Below are 16,992 nucleotides of genomic sequence, written 5' to 3'. Positions count from 1 at the left end.
TGTGCTCATCTGCATCCGCACTCATAAAACAAAAAATTAGAAATATATATAATTTGATGCGTGAGGAATGCTTCAAATTTCAATTTATTTGAACATTTGAGCAGCTCTAAGTAAAAAAGACAAATCGAGGTTTGTAAAAGAGATTTACTTTTCACTAGTTGTTCTGATCCGATTTGACTTTTTTGTCAAGAGTTGCTCAGATGTCCAAATAAATTAAAATTTAAAACAGACCTCACACATCAAAATATCTACCACATATTCCAATGAATAAGGGTTCATGTTACTTACTGCCTCCATTCCAATGAATAAGGCACACACGCATCTTAAAACTAAACTTTGATCATGAATTGGACTACTTAAATGTTTTTTCAAACAGAGGCAAAAGATTTGTCTTGTATATTGATTAATAGAAGAATAGAGTTTGTATTACAGGTGACCCACACACAGCGACGGGACTCACCGGACATCAAAACCCCTAGTTACTTCGTGCCCCTGGTCATCCAAAGTTTATCTCCTTGATCAAGTTTAGCAAGACCATGGACGGAGCGCATTTGTTGCGCAAAACCCGAGCATTAATGCTTTCGATCCAAATTATAAAATGCTCCCTTGAGGGCATGGTCTTCTACCCATCGGTATCTTCCTACCAGTGATGTCGGACATACTCACGGGGAACTTGATACAATTACGGACAAATTCTACGGAATTACAACCTACATGCTGATGTGGTCTTATCTGATTGGAAAACATACGGTGGTGGTGGTATAGTTGAAATCATGGGTGGATTTAGTGGTTAGAGTGCCCGTAAGTTGTGTTGGAAATATGAGCGATTCACCATGCGATTTTACTAGCAGAAAAGATAGATAAATCATGACTATCATATCAATCATAGGACAAGTCATGCGATCATGCAGAGAGTATGCAAATAGCATATGAAGTGGTGAATAGGAATGGAACATATCTAGAACAAGAAGTTGCGGCAGAAATTCAAACAAGAAGAACACAAACACGTACTAGGTTACAGCAACAACAGCAGCAGTGGGATTGGCATTGACGTCGTCACCGGCCATGTTGTCGAAAAGGTTGTTAATGTAGGGGAAGAAGTCATCGTCCGAAAAGTGGTTGTCGCCATCCGTGGTGTCAGTGATGAAGAAGCCAGTAGTCGCGCAGAGCACTCCTCAAAACCCTTATCACCCTTCTCGTGTACAGGACCCAAAAAGGCGGGGTTTCGGAGGCCTACTGTCTCAGTCTGCGGTGTATGCCGCAAGCCGGCATGGGGAAGAACCTAGCATTAGTTCAGAGATTGTGACTCGATGGCGTGAGGAAGATGATGTTCTCGTGTGTCTCTCTGGAGAGGAGCGACCTCTCCTATATAGGCAGAAGAGAAGGAGGTGAACATGCAGTGACGGGAGGCGAAGCAAAAGAGGGAGACGAAACGAACAGGCAACAGCTGAAGGATGCAGCGTTCATATTTAGTATCCACTATAGCAAAACATTTCAGCTCCCGAGCGATCTTCCGTATACCAGTCGTGCGTGGCAAAAATTTATTCGTCGGCTCGGCTCAGTCCTGCAACCCGCGGCACGTCGTGGAGAGGCGAGGCACTCGGCAGAGGAGGAGGAGCACACATGTATGTCTCTCTTGTTCTCATGCTCATACATGTATGGAAACATCCTCCCTTATAAGGAGGTCCAACTCCTACCAAACTAGCAATGTAAGACTAAACTTTAGTTCCACCTCTTGCCTTGCACGAATGGGCTAAGTGGGCCTCTAGGATTTATTACGAATTTTACAAATGGTGATTGGGCTGGTCCATATGGATTAAATTCCAGCAATCCCCCACCAGATCCGAGAGGCACATAAAATTTTCCTTTAGTTTCAAAACACTATTTATATACTGGTACTGCGGTGGAGACTCTTAAGTTGAACTTCCACCTAGAACTCTCTGCTACACTAGTAAGCAATTTGAACAGTGAACTATGCCTTTAACTGCAAGTTTTCTGTGAATCTAGCTTCACACAGAGCCTTGACCGATACTAGGATACCGTGGGACTTCCCCGCGGGTGGAGCTTATGCGTCACACTCCGAGGCCTTTCATGAGTTTACTAGAGAGCACCTTACTCTCATAGATTGCGACATTAACAATCAGACTCATATAGGTGTGTTCTTCAAAAGATGTCATGTAGGACAACATCTCTGCTTTAATAAACCACTTAGAACACATTAAAATATATATCAACCTGCCATGCAGATTAGGAAAGTATTGCACCTTCATGGAGTGGTATTATCAATGGTATGGATACTTCCCTCTTAGTTGACCAACAGCTTGTCTTCCACATCTAATTCACGGGATCTTCGATCACATAGAATAGGTTACCAATATGAACAACTCATATTGTGGGTCTCATACCCATATCCTTGGATGCATTATCTTTCACATTACGTGATAGACCCTTAGGGAAAGGATCTGCCAGGTCTTTAGATGTTTGGACATAATCCAATGCAATAACTCTAGTGTTTCTCATATTCGTGACATATTTTACCTTCTTTGAACATGTCTTGATGACTTCATGTTATCCTTTGAACTACTCACTTTGGCGATCACAATTTGATTGTTGCAGTTCATAAGAACACCCGATACAGGTTTCTCAACAACACGTAAGTCATTCAAGAGCCGACGAAGCCAATCTATTTCGACCGTTGGTGTATCTAGTGTTGTGAGTTCTGCTTCCATTGTTGACCTTGTTAAGATGGTTTGCTTGCAAGACTTCCAAGAAACAGCGCCACCACCATGAGTGAATACATATCCACTCGTGGCCTTTATCTCATCAGCATCAGAGATCCAATTTGAGTCATTATATCCTTCAAGTACCTTTGGGTACCTAGTGTAGTGAATTTCATAACTTGTAGTGCCCTTCAAATAGTGCATAACTCTTTCTAGATCTTTCCAATGATCATCTCCAAGTTTTGAGACAAACCATCTCAGCTTGCTAACAACAAAAGAGGTGTCACGTGTCGTAACGCTCGTTAAATACATAAGCGAGCCAATTATCTGAAGTATTTCAATTGATCTCTAGCAATTATTGGATTCTTTCAAAGCAGCACGCTAGCATCATACGGTGTTGGAGAGGGCTTGAAGTCACTATAACCAAAGCGACTCAAGATCTTTTCCACATAGTGAGATGGAAGCAATGTAATCCCAACATCATCACTTCTCAGCTGCTTGATATTCAGAATAACATCATCTACTCCTAAATCCTTCATCTCGAAACAACGAGATAGGAAATCCTTGACCTCCTTAATGACATTCAGATTTGTTCCGAAAATTAATATTGTTGGAGAACGTCGCATGGGAAACAAAAAATTTCCTACGCTCACCAAGATCAATCTATGGAGACTAACAACTACGAGAGGGGGAGTGCATCTACATACCCGTGTAGATCGCTAAGCGGAAATTTCAGGAAGCGAGAAAAATTTCAGGAAGGAGAAGCTGTGGATGTCATATTTGGGAGCGAGAAAAATTTCAGGAAGGAGAAGCTGACCTTCGAGGTAGTGACTTCCGAAGTGCCTATCACGCCATCCGGGGTAGGCCTGCCTACGCACGTTTCATGGCCCGTCCATGCTACGTGTATCTTAAACTTAAGATGCCAGGGCCGAAAGTTAATTACGGTCAATGGCAATCGGAAGGTGGACGAAGAATGCCTCCAGCAAGGCTCGAAGATCACCAACGAGCAGGTCCTCGCGGCCGAGCTAGACGGGTACAAGAAGGCAGTGGACACTTCAGATCTGCTCAAAGCAAAGCGGCCGACTACTGAGTCCGCTTTTCAGTCGGCCGGCGAGATGAAGAAAGTCCACATCCACACCACCGATCCAAGTGCTTCCGCGACGAACATCTCCACTTCACTCGGGGAGAAATAAGAAGCCGAGCTCATTCAATTCCTCCGCGAGAACTGGGATATCTTCGCATGGAAACCTTCTGACATGAGGGGGGTTCCAGGGAGCTGGCTGAGCATCGCCTCCGAGTGGACCCAAAAGACAAGCCCGTCAAAGAGCACCTGCGCCACTCCTCCGTAGAGAAGCGCAAGGCTATTGGCGAGGAGATCGCTCGACTCCTAGTTGCCGAGTTCATTCGTGAGGTCTACCACTCCGAGTGGTTGGCGAACGTGGTGCTGGTGCCAAAGAAAAACAATTCACTCCTAATGTGCATTGACTTCAAGAACCTTAATCGGGCATCCATGCCCTAAGGATCACTTCCCTTTTCCTCACATAGATCATATCATAGATTTGACTACCGGATGTGGAAGCTTGTCGTTCCTGGATGCATACTCTGGGTACCACCAGATCCGAATATACGGACCATATGAAATAAAAACATCTTTCATCACCCCATTCGGGTGCTTTTGCTACATCACGATGCCACTCGGTCTTAATAATGCTGGTGCCACTTTCCAGCGCATTATTCAAAAGCAAATCATTCAGAATGTCGAAGCATACATGGACGACATCGTGGTCAAGTCCAGAAAAGGTTCCGACCTCTTGACCGACCTCGCCGAAACCTTCGCGAACCTCCGGCGCTTTGGTATCAAGCTCAATCCGGCAAAGTGCACATTCGGCGTACTAGCCGGCAAGTTACTCGAATTCCTCGTTTCCGAACGACGTATCGACGCCAACCCCGACAAGATTGGCGCCATCGTCCAGATGAGACTGTCGGAGCGCATCCACGACGTCCAACGACTTACGGGCTGCCTTGCGGCCATGAGCCGCTTCATCTCAAGACTCGGTGAGAAGGCTCTACCTCTTTACTGACTGATGTAGAAATCCGACCGATTCGAGTGGACCGACGAGGCGCAGGTCGCATTCGTCCAACTCAAGGCCCTGCTCTCCACCCAGCCGGTGTTAGCTGCTCCGAGCAGCCGGGATCCCCTGCTCCTATACATCGCTGCCGCTAGCCAAGTGGTTAGCACCGTTCTCACCATCGAGCGCAAGGAGGCAGGCAAAGCACACAAGGTGCAAAGGCCAATCTACTACATCTCTGAAGTCTTGACCCCTTGAAAACGGAGGTACCCACACTATCAAAAGTTTGTGTGCGGAATCTATCTCACGGTGAAGAAGGTGGTCCATTACTTCCAAGATCACTCGGTCACGGTCATTAGTGATGCTCCCTTGGCGGAAATCCTGCACAATCGGGATGCCACGAGCCGAGTGGCCAGATGGGCGATTGAGCTCCTCCCGTTGGAGATCAAGTTCGAAGCCAAGAAAGCAATAAAGTCTCAGGCCAAATGGGCTGACGGGGTTATACTTAAGGGGTAGGCCTATGGACCCGTTTCCATACGGACCACCTGAGTACCCGTAAGGAAATCAGTGTCCTACAAGTCATCGTGATAGTCTCAACCTCACTCGGTCACATGAGGTCACTCGGCCTGCTTTGCGGCAGTCGGACGCTCCCCAGCACTCGGTCCACAGCTAGGCAGGGACAACGAAGGGACTGCAACGGCCAAGGACTTAAACGCCTACATGAAGGCCCATGAATACCCGCATTACGAGTAACGTTGTAGTTAAAGCCACCGTTTCTAGTAACTCCCATAGTTATTAGCATTAAATGCCCTAGTGAGCATCCGCTTTTAGTCCGCCTGCCGTCCCATTTCTGGCCCAATTTTGGGCATGATTTGGGTCGGCGCGGACAGAAAGCGGACGCGGGCGACGCTCGCTTTCTCCATCCCCTGGCCATTGGCCGTTCTCCACCCCTACCGACAGCGCTGACAGCTAGCCCTTGCCTCGCCCCAGCCACGTCGTCTCTGCCGCCGCCGCCCAATTCCGGCAGCCTCCTCCCGTACTTCCCTAGCGGCCATTTCCTTCTATGGAAGGACTTGACACAAGTAATCCGATGTTCAAACATCAGAAATTCCGGCGTCGTTTTCGTATGGCTAGGCATGTTTTCAACCGGATTCGAGATGGCGTGGTCGGATACGATGACTACTTCGAGTGCAAAGAGGAAGTCATTGGAAAGATTGTCTTCTCATCTTATCAGAAATGCAATGGAGCCATCTGGATGCTTGCTTATGGAGTACCCGATGATCTTATCGATGAGTACATCCGTATGAATGAGTCTACGTGTCTAGAGTCGTTGTACAGATTCTGCAAGGGTGTGATTGCAGTGTTTGGCCCTGAGTACTTGAGAGAGCCGACTGCTGCAGACACAACCCGCTTGTTGGTGACCAATGCTAGCCGGGGCTTCCCAGTGATGCTTGGCAGCATAGAATGCATGCACTAGGTGTGGAAGAACTTCCCTTCTGCTTGGCAAGGCCTTTACAAGGGCCATGTCAAGGCTTGCACTGTCATACTTGAGGCTGTGGCCTCTCAAGATCTCTGGATCTGACATTCTTTCTTTGACATGACGGGACCGCACAATGATATCAACGTGCTTCAACGATCGCCACAATGATATCAACATGCTTCAACGATCGCCGGTGTTTGCAAGGCTTGCCGAAGGCAACCGCCCGCCGGTCAATGTTAGCATCAACGGTCACAACTACAACGAAGGATACTATCTAGCCGACGGAATCTATCCATAGTGGACCACTATTGTGGAGACAATCTCCAACCCCGTCGGAAAGAAGAGGAAAAGATTTGCCAAAGAGCAAGAGAGTGCTAGGAAGGATGTCGAGCGTGCCTTTTGTGTTCTGCAATCTCGATGGGGCATAGTTCGGTATCCTGCTAGAACTTGGAGCACCAAGAAGTTGTGAGAAGTGGTGACTGCTTGTGTGATCATGCACAATATGATCGTAAAGGATGAGTGCCCAGAACGTCTCCACGATCAAGGTTTTAAGTTTCAGAGAGACAATGTGGTGCCTCAGCATGGCGGATAAGCGGCATCGTTTGCACAGTTCATCCAATTTCATCATGAAATGCATGATTTGGAAACTCATATTGAGTTCAAGAATATTTGGTTGAGCATATGTGGGGTCATGTTGGCAATCAATAGGTGTATTTTTTAGACAATTTAGTTTTTATTAGGATTGTAAAATTTTGCTATATTTTATTTTCGACTGTGAAACTATTCTATATCATTTGATTTTGAAAAATATGCAAAATATTTGTACTTTTCAAAAATCGACGGTTCGCTGATCATGCGGACAAATATGAATCGACGTGTTGAACGCGCTGTCAATCTAGATCATAAACCGAACGGACACAAAGCCAGCGAACGATCCAAACAGACGTAAAGCGATTAAAATCATCATCCGTTTGGTCGACTGGTTGGAGTTGCTCTTAAAAGCTCTCACTTCATTCAAACGCCTACGTTTTAGTCCCATGTCAAGCCAGTCCCGTCACTTGGCAGGCACGTGAAAATCGGCCCGTTTGGCTATGCCTCTGTATCTTCGTGAGCCTGACCGGCACAGCGCCAACAAAGAAAGAAGAGAAAGGCAGAAAGCTCAACACTTTCCCTTCCTCGACTCAAACTCCATTCCCATCCACCTCACCTCGCGGCTGAAATCACCCCATCTACCCCGACCGATCCCTGGCCTGGTAAATCTCCCGGTCATCCGAGCCCATGGTTCCTCCGCGGACTATTCTGATGTTCCCGGCGTCGGATTTGGTGCAGGGGAGGGGAAGGAATGCCGACCAAGAGGAGCGTGGGCACCCTGGGCGACAAGGACCTCGGCGGGAAGAAGGTGCTCCTCCGCGCCGACCTGAACGTGCCGCTGGACGACGGCCAGAGGATCGCCGACGACAACCGCATCCGCGCCTCCGTGCCCACCATCAAGTTCCTCATGGGGAAGGGCGCCAAGGTCGTCCTCGCCAGCCATCTGGTGAGCAAAAGCAGAGCACGCCTGTCACCTAGTATTTTAGTGTTAAATTGCTTATATATACTTATTGATGTGTTACTTACTACTTCCTCTGTAAACTAATATAAAAGCATTTAGATTACTAAACTAGTATTCTAAATGCTTTTATATTAGTTTACGGAGGGAGTACTTAATTTGTTTTACTCCTAACAATGATGTGTTACTTACTACTTATTGATCCATGAATGAGAATATGAGATGGCACAGAGCTGTATACTGAGAAATGCTCAGAGCTCAGCCTCATGCCACTTAACTGTTTATTTTTGTGGCATTTTCTGAATTTTATTTTTTTAACACTTAAACCAACAAGGAACTGCATATATTTTTTTTCAGAACAAAAAAGCTCATCAAAAACTAACTTTTTTTGTACGTACTAACGCTATTGGCTTTACAGGGCCGTCCAAAAGGTGTCACCCCGAAGTACAGCTTGAAGCCTCTTGTTCCACGCCTGTCTGAGCTTCTTGGGGTTGATGTACGTCATAAGTGTTAAGAGTATTAAAACTCATGCTTATTTTTTACTTTAATCTAAAGCCCTAGCTGATCTTATATTTTCTTGATTTGTTCATGTGCTCTAAAAAGGTTGTGATGGCCAATGACTGCATCGGTGAGGAAGTAGAGAATTTAGCTGCTGCTTTACCAGATGGAGGTGTTTTACTTCTAGAAAATGTTAGATTCTACAAGGAGGAAGAGAAGAATGACCCTGAGTTCGCCAAGAAACTAGCATCCGTTGCTGATCTTTATGTAAACGATGCCTTTGGCACTGCACACAGAGCACATGCTTCAACAGAGGGGGTTACCAAGTATTTGAGGCCTGCTGTCGCTGGCTTTCTTATGCAGAAGGTACTGCCGAAGTTGCATTGGTCCATGAACTACTGAAAATGTTCCACTGCTACTATTTACAGTATCAGTGCAACTGATTTCACTCTTGAGCTAAGTGTCCTAGATAATGCATGATTGCCTCACTGCAGGAACTTGACTATCTTGTCGGGGCTGTTGCCGACCCGAAAAAGCCATTTGCTGCAATTGTTGGTGGATCAAAAGTGTCGACCAAGATTGGGGTGATCGAGTCTCTTTTGGCGAAGGTTGACATCCTCATCCTTGGTGGCGGTATGATTTACACATTTTACAAGGCACAGGGTCATGCTGTTGGAAAATCTCTAGTGGAGGATGACAAGCTTGAACTGGCAAACTCGCTTATTGAGAAGGCCAAGTCGAAGGGAGTCTCTCTTTTGCTTCCCACTGATATTGTAGTAGCAAATAATTTTGCTGCAGATGCCGAGAGCAAGGTATGATCATTCAATAGTAGTGGTTGTGCATTAGATTTTATATTCATTGCAAGCATTATTATACCGAAAAAGGCCTTAGTCCCGTTTTATTTATAAAGCAAGCAACCACACAACCATTTCATACAAGTCAGGTAGAATAAATGAAAGAAAATACTAGTGTTGGGGGCACCAGCTGATGCAAGTACTATTTGTGTTGAGTAAATAAGCAATTTTCCGAGTATATTAATCCACGAGATAATAACTAGCATGGCATTGACTAGACTAATGATGTACTGTTCTTGAGCTAGCCTAGCACATACTACGCATATAGTGGATACATCTATGCAGACAAGTAGTACTGCTAGGATAAATGCGAACATGAGGATAAACGAGTCATACCCTCCAATAGGCCAATTGGCCATAGCAGCAGCATTGGCGTTGGCCGCGGCCGTAGCCGCAGCAGCATCCTCTGCCCTCTTCTTCTCAGCTTCAAGGGCGAGACGGTCGGCCTCGGATGGTGAAGACATGGCGATGACGAGGACGACGCGGACGTAGATGAAGCAGACGGACGGAGGCAAGCAGTCGCGTGATCGCTCCCCAAAAACCTAATCGCCCCTCTCCCGTACAGGAACCGGAGAGGCGGGGTTTCGGAGGCCTGCTCTCCCGTCGACCGTGTACGCGGTAAACAGGACGGAGTCGCCGGCGGCAGCAGCAGCAAAAGGAACGAACGCGTGAGGCAGATGTGATCTGATTCTCGTGACGGCTAGGGTAGGCGTTAGCCTGCTTATATAGGCGACTGGACAGAGAGACGTGGCCCCAACCCACGTCCGAGTCGGTAACAGCCCACGATCCGAGTGTCCGTTACGTATTCTCCGTTCCTGACCGACAAAAATAAGCACGTACGTATGAGCTCGGCTCGGCTCATTCCCGCAACCCGCGGCGAGGCGGGCGGCGGAGGAGGAGTGCGCGAGGGCACCTTCTCTTCTCACTCTTCAATAGCATGTGGAAGAGACACCCTTATAAAGAGGTCCAACTTCTCCTTCACTAGCGGGGTGGGACTAAACTTCCCACCACCTTGTCATGCCACCACCTACATGGGCCCTTGGAGATTTTTCTGAAATTTTCTTATGGGCCTAAGGCCCATCACTAATTTCAACAATCCCCCACCAAATCTCAAGGGCACATCGTGTTCCCTCGTTCCAATCACTGTTTTAATATACCATCATTTTAGTGAAGACCTGTTAAGGTTGAGCTTCACCTAGAGCAAGTAGCTACACTCCTTTACAACTGAACAATGGACTATGCCTTGAATTGTCAGTTTGACGTAAAGGAGCTTCACCACAAGTCTTACTAGTACTAGACTGCCGAAGGTGACCCCTCGTGTGGAGCATATTAGTCATACTCCTTGCCTATTCATGAGTTTATTAGAGATCACCCAAATCTCATAGACTGTGACCTGCAGTCAAGCTCATATAGGTGTGTTCCTCCAAAGATCGCTCTGTAGGACAACATCTTACTTACACATAAGCTTTAGAACACAATAAGACAGTAGTCATCCTACCATACAGTATCCGAGAGCATTGCATCTCCAACGGAGTGGGTTAGTAAAGTTACTCTCCTCAGTTCACCACTGGCTTGTTTTCCCAGGTCCTACTTCACGGGATCTCCGATCATATAGGTTGGGTTACTACCATGGCAACTCATGTGGGTCTCATACCCATCTCCCTCGATGCACTATCTATCACAACACGTGATAGCCCTTTAGTAAAGGGATCTGCCAGATTCTTAGCCATTTGGATGTAATCCAACGCTGTCACTCCGGAGTTTCTCAAACGTCTGACAGACTTCAATCTCATTCTTATATGTTTGTTGGACTTCATATTGTCCTTTGAACTCTTCACTTTGACAATAACTGTCTGATTATCGCAGTTCATAAGGATAGCCGGAACCGGCTTCTCAACCACAGGTAAGTCCATCAAAAGATCTCGAAGAAATTCTGCTTCGACACTAGATGTGTCTAATGCTGTTAATTCTGCTTCCATTGTCGATCTCGTTAAGATCGTTTGCTTGCAAGACTTCCAGGAAACTGCATCACCGCCAAGAGTAAACATATACCGAGTAGTGGCCTTCATCTCATCAGCATCAGAGATCCAATTCGCATCACTATACCCTTCAAGTACCGATGGGTATCCCGTATAGTGAAGCCCGTGGTAGACATTACCTTTCAAGTAGCGCATAATTCTTTCAACAGCACGCCAATGAACATCGCCCGGGTTTGCAACAAACCGGCTAAGTTTGCTCACAGCAAACGCGATGTCAGGCCTCGTTGCGCTAGCTAGGTACGTAAGCGAACCGATAATTTGAGAGAATCTCAATTGATCTATAGTTGTGCCTTTAAACTTTCGAATAAGCACACTAGGATCATATGGTGTTTGAGAAATTTTGCAGTCTGAATATCCAAAGCGACTCAAAATCTTCTCAACATAGTGGGATTGCCGAAGTGTAATCCCACCCTCATCATCTCTCAACAGCTTGATGTTCAAGATAACATCAGCCACCCCAAGATCCTTCATCTCAAAGTTTTGAGACAGAAAAGACTTAACCTCCTCAATTACTTTGAGGTTGGTTCCAAATATCAGTATGTCATCAACATACAAACACAGTATAACTCCTTCGCCCCCACCGTGGCGATAGTATACACATTTTTCAGCTTCATTAACAACAAAGCCAACAGATGTCAGAGTTGTATTAAACTTCTCATGCCATTGCTTAGGTGCTTGTCTCAGACCATATAAAGATTTCAGCAACTTACACACATTTCCTTCCTGACCTTCTATCACAAAGCCATCTGGCTGTTGCATATAGATTTCCTCATTTAGCTCTCCATTCAGGAAAGCCGTCTTAACGTCCATTTGATAAACGAGAAGACCATGAGAGGCCGCCAATGAGAGTAGTACTCGAATGGTGGTCAGTCTAGCCACAGGTGAGTAAGTATCAAAGAAATCTTCTTCTTCTTTCTGGGCATAGTCCTTGGCCACAAGCCTAGCCTTGTACTTTTCAATCGTACCATCGGGCCTAAGCTTCTTTTTGAACACGCACTTGCATCCCAATGGTTTACAACCATAGGGACGATCAGTGATTTCCCATGTCCCGTTAGCCATGATGGAATCCATCTCGCTACGAACCGCACCTTTCCAGTAATCAGCATCTGGAGAAGCATACGCTTCTGAAATAGAAGTTGGATTATCATCCACGAGGTATACGAAGAAATCATCACCAAAGGTATTTGCAGTCCTTTGTCTCTTGCCCCTACCACGGGCTTCCTCGTCATCCTCCTCAGGATTTTCATCATGTGTTTGTTCATAGTATTCCATAGGAATGGCAGGCTCAGGAGTTATCTCAGATTCCTGTCTAGAAGTGCTTTGCATATCTCTCATGGAAAATATATCCTCAAAAAATGTAGCATCCCTCGATTCCATTATTGTACCGACCTTCACGTTAGGTACCTCAGATTTCACTACTAGAAATCTATAGCCTAAGCTATTCTTAGCGTATCCCAAATTAACGCAGTCCACAGTCTTTGGTCCAAGCTTACGCTTCTTGGGGATCGGTACATTGACTTTCGCCAAGCAGCCCCAAGTACGTAAGTACGAGAGTGTCGTCCTTCTCTTCGATCACTCCTCATAAGGAGTGACTTCATTATCTTTTGTAGGAACTTTATTCAGGACATGACACGCGGTCAATATAGCCTCCCCCCACCATACCTTGGATAAACCCAATGTATCTAACATGGCGTTAACCAAATCAGTTAGAGTACGATTTTTCCGCTCGGCAACCCCGTTTGACTGGGGTGAATAGGGAGGCATCCTCTCATGAATAATGTCGTGTTCCGCATAAAAGGAATAAAAATCGTTTGAGAAGTACTCTCCACCACGGTTAGACCGGACTCGTTTAATTTTCTTTTCAAGTTGATTCTCAACTTCTGCCTTATAGATTTTAAAGTAGTGTAGAGCCTCATCTTTAGTATTTAACAGATACACATAGCAATATCTAGTGAAATCATCTATCAATGTCATGAAATATTTCTTTCCACCTTTAGTCAACACACCATTCATCTCACAAAGATCAGAATGTATGAGTTCTAATGGTGCCAAGTGTCTCTCCTCTGCAGCCTTGTGAGGCTTGGCGAGGTTGCTTTGCTTGCACACACGAATGGCACTTAGAACCTTTGGCTAAAGTGAAAGTCGGGATTAAATTCAGTTTTTCTAGCCGCGACATAACACTGAAACTTATGTGACAAAGACGTGAATGCCAAACTTCAGATTCATTAACACTCGAATGAATATTGTTCACGATTTTATTACAAAAATCTGCGAGGGAAAGGCAGAACAGACCTCCGCACTCATAACCTTTTCCAACAAAAAAGTCCATATTTCGTAACTACTACTTTATTAGACTCGAATACCAACTTAAACCATTCTCTACACACAAGGGAACCACTAACGAGGTTCTTCTTGATGGCGGGGACATGTTGCACGTTCTTCAGCTGCACGATCCTTCCCGAAGTAAACTTCAGATCGACCGTGCCAACACCAAGAATAGAAGCACTCGCGCCATTCCCCATCAATACGGACCCGCGACCGGTGGCCTGATAAGAAGAGAACAATGATAAGTCAGCACACACATGAATATTTGCACCCGTGTCCACCCACCAATCGGTGGACTGACAAACTGTAAATACAGCAAGTAAATTACCGTACCCAGATGCACCACTTTCATTGTTGCCCACAATCATATTGGCAGACTTGGAGTCCTGCGCCGGCTTCTTGTACTTGTTTGGGCATTTGTTCGCCCAATGTTCCTCTGAACCACAAGTATAGCAGCCATCTCCCTTCTTATTCTTCTTGAAGGGCTTCTTTCCCTTCTTCTTAAAGTCGGTATTCTGTTGGACAGAATTCTTTCCCTTGGGCTTGTGGGAATTGAAGTTCCTCTGATGTACCATATTGGCAGCAGAAGAGCTTTCCACCGCTTTTCCATTGGAGTCCTTTGCTCTCGAGTTCTGCTCAACACTCAGATGGCCGATGATGTCCTCTACTGAGAACTCACGCCTCTGATGTTTTAGAGTAGTAGCAAAGTTCCTCCACGAATTAGGGAGCTTAGCAATTATACAGCCCGCGACAAACTTGCCCGGCCAATTGCACTTAAGAACCTCAAGTTCTTTAGCTATGCATATTATCTCATGAGCCTGTTCCAATACAGAACGGTTGTCAACCATCTTGTAATCGTGGAACTGCTCCATAACATACATCTCACTCCCAGCGTCGCTGGCCCCGAATTTAGATTCGAGCGCCTCCCACAAGTCTTTGGCAACATGCATATGTAAGTATGCGTCAACCAGCTTATCTCCAATCACACTTATGACTGCTCCAAGGAATAGGACGGTGGCCTCCGCGAACATCTTCTCCTGTTCAGGAGAGATCGTTCCCGTTGGAGTGACACCGGCTACCCAGAACACGTTCATAGCCGTGAGCCATAAGGTGGTTCTCGTTTGCCAACGCTTGAAATAAGTACCGGTAAACTTGTCCGGTTTCAGCGGAGCAGCAAAACCATTACTCGAAAAATTCCTACACAAATTAGGTTTTTGGATTGTTGAGTAAATAGGCAATTTTCCGAGTATATTAATCCACGAGATAATAACTAGCATGGCATTGACTAGATTAATGATGTACTGTTCTTGAGCTAGCCTAGCACATACTATGCATATAGTGGATACATCTATGCAGACAAGTAGTACTGCTAGGATAAATGCGAACATGAGGATAAACGAGTCATACCCTCCAATAGGCCAATTGACCGTAGCAGCAGCGTTGGTGCTGGCCGCGGCCGTAGCCGCAACAGCATCCACTGCTCTCTTCTTCTCAGCTTCAAGGGCGAGACGATCGGCCTCGGATGGTGAAGACATGGCGATGACGAGGACGACGCGGACGTAGACGAAGCAGACGGACGGAGGCGAGCAGTCGCGTGATCGCTCCCCAAAAACCTAATCGCCCCTCTCCCGTACAGGAACCGGAGAGGCGGGGTTTCGGAGGCCTGCTCTCCCGTCGACCGTGTATGCGGTAAACGGGACGGAGTCGCCGGCGGCAGCAGCAGAAGGAACGATCCGACGTCTCGGATCGTGCCGTGTCTGTTACGTATTCTCCGTTCCTGACCGACAAAAATAAGCGTGTAGGTATGAGCTCGGCTCATTCCCGCAACCCGCGGCGCGTCGTGACGAGGCGGGCGGCGGGGGAGTGCGCGAGGGCACCTTCTCTTCTCACTATCCAATAGCATGTGGAAGAGAGACCCTTATAAAGGGGTCCAACTTCTCCTCCACTAACGGGATGGGACTAAACTTTCCACCACCTTGTCATGCCACCACCTACATGGGCCCTTGGAAATTTTTCTGAAATTCTCTTATGGGCCTAAGGCCCATCACTAATTTCAACAATTTGATCCTAATTCAGTGTCACATGTACTTAATGTGGAATATGCACCCAATTTTTTTATGTTGGCATAGGTAATTGTACTTCCTCTGTAAACTAATATAAAAATATTTAGATTACTACTTTAGGTATGTACATGATCTTATATTAGTTTATAGAGGGAGTAGTTCATAACTGGCAGAGCAAGACATGCATGGTCGTGTGATTCTGTCATACATGTCTGGCATTATCTGTATCCTGTATCATGTACTCCCTCTGTTCCTAAATATAAGTCTTTTTAATTAAGAACGGAGGAAGTATGTCACGTTGCGTTGTACATGGACACAAACTCAACACAATTGTTCATGGTTTGGAATGGAGATATTTGCTAGCTGTCATGTACTCATCCGGACGCCATTTACAGACTGTTCCTGCCTCTGCTATTCCTGATGGTTGGATGGGCCTTGACATTGGCCCGGATTCTATCAGGAAATTCAGTGAAACTTTGGACACTACCAAAACTGTCATCTGGAACGGGCCGATGGGAGTTTTTGAATTTGAGAAGTTTGCTGCTGGCACCGATGTGAGTACTCATTTTCAGCACATGCACTTTCTACAGTGCGCATGCGAGTTTGTGTTCTGCTGCTAAAACATGCATTCTTTCTTCAGGCAATCGCGAAAAAGTTGGCTGATATCACAGCACAAGGCGTGACAACCATCATCGGAGGCGGCGACTCTGTTGCTGCCGTCGAGAAGGCTGGGTTGGCGAGTAAGATGAGCCACATTTCGACCGGTGGTGGCGCAAGCCTGGAGCTGCTGGAAGGCAAGACTCTCCCAGGCGTCCTTGCTCTCGACGACGCATAGGCTAGGCTGGTGGCAAGACGTGGTTACCTAGCTTTACTCCACTCTATTGTTCGGACCCTTGGTGTACAGATGCGAGTGTATCCTGAAATAGAAGTAGAGGTTTCTCTGAAGGTTTTGTCAGACGATCAGTAGTGAATAAGCTTGACTTCCGACGCAATGGGAGCAAACATCTCTCAAGGTTTTGTCAGACTATTTGGCACAAGCAAACCTTTATTGGTCGATGTAACACTGTATACTGCATGGCTTGAGCTGTGTTTGTTTTGACTTCTTGTTGTGAGAATAAAGGGGTGCGGTTTTTCAATTTCAAAAAGTTTTGAAAACGAATATACATGTATACAGGGATGTAATGTATATGCATGTAAAAAATTATGACGAAATACCTTATATTGGGAACTGCAAAAAAATTATGAATTTTGAGAATGACGGTGCAAGTGCTGAAAAGCCACAGGTTTGTTTTTCTTTGTGTAGATCTTAGTTTAATGTATTTCATCATGAAAATTTACACGCATGTACATTACGTCTCTGGATGTATGTTTAATATATTTTTAAATCTTTTTGAA

The 16,992-nt window shown here is 45.9% G+C and overlaps 1 protein-coding gene across 1 annotated transcript; it reads left to right on the top strand.

Annotated features, from left to right (window-relative positions):
- Positions 1–7,376: 7,376 nt before the first annotated feature.
- Positions 7,377–16,733, top strand: LOC123411329 (phosphoglycerate kinase, cytosolic-like). The gene is made up of 7 exons (XM_045104262.1): positions 7,377–7,522; positions 7,599–7,806; positions 8,237–8,314; positions 8,422–8,682; positions 8,811–9,128; positions 15,993–16,151; positions 16,238–16,733. The coding sequence occupies exons 2-7, from the start codon at positions 7,612–7,614 to the stop codon at positions 16,430–16,432; spliced, it is 1,206 nt and encodes a 401-aa protein (XP_044960197.1). The 5' UTR covers positions 7,377–7,522; positions 7,599–7,611; the 3' UTR covers positions 16,433–16,733.
- Positions 16,734–16,992: the final 259 nt, after the last annotated feature.

The sequence above is a fragment of the Hordeum vulgare genome, chromosome 7H (assembly GCF_904849725.1).
Source record: "Hordeum vulgare subsp. vulgare chromosome 7H, MorexV3_pseudomolecules_assembly, whole genome shotgun sequence".
Taxonomy (NCBI): Eukaryota; Viridiplantae; Streptophyta; class Magnoliopsida; order Poales; family Poaceae; genus Hordeum; species Hordeum vulgare.
The sequence above is the reverse complement of the archived record's forward strand: the minus strand, read 5'-3'. Positions and strand labels throughout refer to the sequence as shown.

Bases quoted from the DNA above. Each gene is read 5' to 3' on its own strand.
- LOC123411329 (XM_045104262.1), top strand. From the start codon at position 7,612: ATGCCGACCAAGAGGAGCGTGGGCACCCTGGGCGACAAGGACCTCGGC. The intron at 9,129-15,992 runs GTATGATCATTC...CGCCATTTACAG, and splicing joins CTGCAGATGCCGAGAGCAAG to ACTGTTCCTGCCTCTGCTAT. The intron at 16,152-16,237 runs GTGAGTACTCAT...TTCTTTCTTCAG, and splicing joins AGTTTGCTGCTGGCACCGAT to GCAATCGCGAAAAAGTTGGC.